The sequence below is a fragment of the Nicrophorus vespilloides genome, unplaced genomic scaffold (genome assembly GCF_001412225.1).
Source record: "Nicrophorus vespilloides isolate i.1.1-1 unplaced genomic scaffold, Nicve_v1.0, whole genome shotgun sequence".
NCBI lineage: Eukaryota > Metazoa > Arthropoda > Insecta > Coleoptera > Silphidae > Nicrophorus > Nicrophorus vespilloides.
The window spans coordinates 1-1,721 of NW_017096651.1; the positions used below are offsets into that span (position 1 = coordinate 1).

The 1,721-nt window shown below is 28.5% G+C and overlaps 1 protein-coding gene across 1 annotated transcript; it reads right to left on the reverse strand.

Annotated features, from left to right (window-relative positions):
* Positions 1-201: 201 nt before the first annotated feature.
* LOC108557769 lies at positions 202-1,350 on the reverse strand. Its single transcript, XM_017914423.1, has 6 exons — positions 1,291-1,350; positions 1,031-1,232; positions 871-974; positions 572-817; positions 474-521; positions 202-420 (listed from the first exon to the last, which is right to left on the reverse strand). Exons 1-6 carry the CDS (start codon positions 1,340-1,342, stop codon positions 278-280), a joined length of 795 nt encoding a protein of 264 aa, XP_017769912.1. The 5' UTR covers positions 1,343-1,350; the 3' UTR covers positions 202-277.
* Between the last annotated feature and the right edge of the window lie 371 nt (positions 1,351-1,721).

Sequence of the window (1,721 nt, forward strand, 5' to 3'; positions counted from 1 at the left end):
CAATGCACATTTAATTAAAAATTCAACGTGCTAAGTCTACAATAATTGTTGTTGTCAAGGTCGGTTTTTCGCTATAAAAGTTTACAAAAACGCTGAAATATTAATAAAGTAGAAAATAAAATAATAATTTATTTAAACATATTTATTGGCCAAAATGTCAGTCAACAAGATTTCGACCGAAGTCAAAAAAATATATAATTCTATTCAATTTGTATATGCATTGCTTTATTTCATTATCAGTTTGCACAATTACAAATGTAATGTGTAATTTGTTGATTTAAACTTGAGTGCAAGTTAACAGAGGTGGTAAAATACAGGTGCAAATTGCTGCTTCTTCATTGTTAAATAAAGGATTTTCGTATTGCACAAATAAAATATCGCCCAGATTATACGCATTATTTCCAAACTCGCATTTTTCTTCTAAAAATAATAAGTGGTAAACAATTATTTTATGTATTTAGTTTATTACTCACCACTCGTGTTTACAGATGGAATGGTAGTTAAGTTTGTAACGTAGGAAGCTATAATTAAAGAATATTATTCTTTTTATTTCAATAATTTACAAACTTACGTTTAATTAATTCTATTGGGCAACAACGGACCGCCTCGTTGTAATAAACAGGAGCGCTTTTATCGGATATTGGATCATCAGTTATTTCTATACCGCATTTTGTCCTTTCGCAGAAAGGTTCAACTAATTCACCTGAAAAGTTCTCCTGGCATATGCAATTAAGGCAATGACCTGGGACACTAAAACGCTGTCCGTATTTGTATATTTTATCACCAATTTCGCATGTACCAATATCGTCAAAAGGTTCTAAATTTAATAGATATTTAATAAATGTAGAAAGATTTTTTTTTAGATATTACCACAAATCTGTTTGGAAGAACAACATTTATCAAAAGTGTAAGCATAATAGCAGCCTTCTTCATGACGTTGGAAGCAATCAACAAACATGAGACCTATTTTAGAACTATTATTAAGTTAAAATATTATAATTGAGATAATGTGCATTAATATATTTCGTACCTGGAACAATACCCAGGTTGACATATTTTGGTACCATTAACATATTGACCATTCTGGTAAAGTTTGCCACCATATTTACAGAAACCATCGGGAACTGTAATATCAGGACAATCATACGAAGTTGGACATCCGTCGTTTCCTAGATTCGGAGTGCAACCTAGTTCATCGTAGAAAAGTGTTCCCAATGAATCGCAATGATCACCTGCAAAAAAATATGTTATAATAAAAATTAAGTTATATTTGTATGCATTTTGTATTACCCTGAACAGATGTAAAAACAACAGCAATAGTCAAAAACAATGTAAGTTCCATGATTTCATAAACAATACTACCATAATTTACTTTATTCAGAGGTCTTTTATATGTTTCAACAACAATGATTATTATATTTCGTATATTTACACAGCGCTAAGAACTTAAAAAATATACCAACAAACATTGTCTATTGTTATAAGTCAGTTTTTATTATTGTCAAATTTGCGAATTATGCTACTTTAATTTTCACAGACATCTTTTGATGACTACAAAATTAAATTAGATAATGAATAATATGTTTTGTCTTCATTTCTATAATTTTAATAATTAAACACGCTTAATCATCATTTTTATTAAAATATATTTGAATCATATTATTTTTCAGAATTAATTCATATGTTAAACTTCATTCAAAACAACTATCAAGGTAAATAAT

Coding starts and splice junctions, on each gene's coding strand:
- LOC108557769 (XM_017914423.1), bottom strand. CDS start 1,342: ATGGAACTTACATTGTTTTTGACTATTGCTGTTGTTTTTACATCTGTT. Junction 975..1,030: donor CAACCTGGGTATTGTTCCAG/GTACGAAATATA, acceptor ACTTAATAATAG/TTCTAAAATAGGTCTCATGT. Junction 421..473: donor TCCATCTGTAAACACGAGTG/GTGAGTAATAAA, acceptor TATTATTTTTAG/AAGAAAAATGCGAGTTTGGA.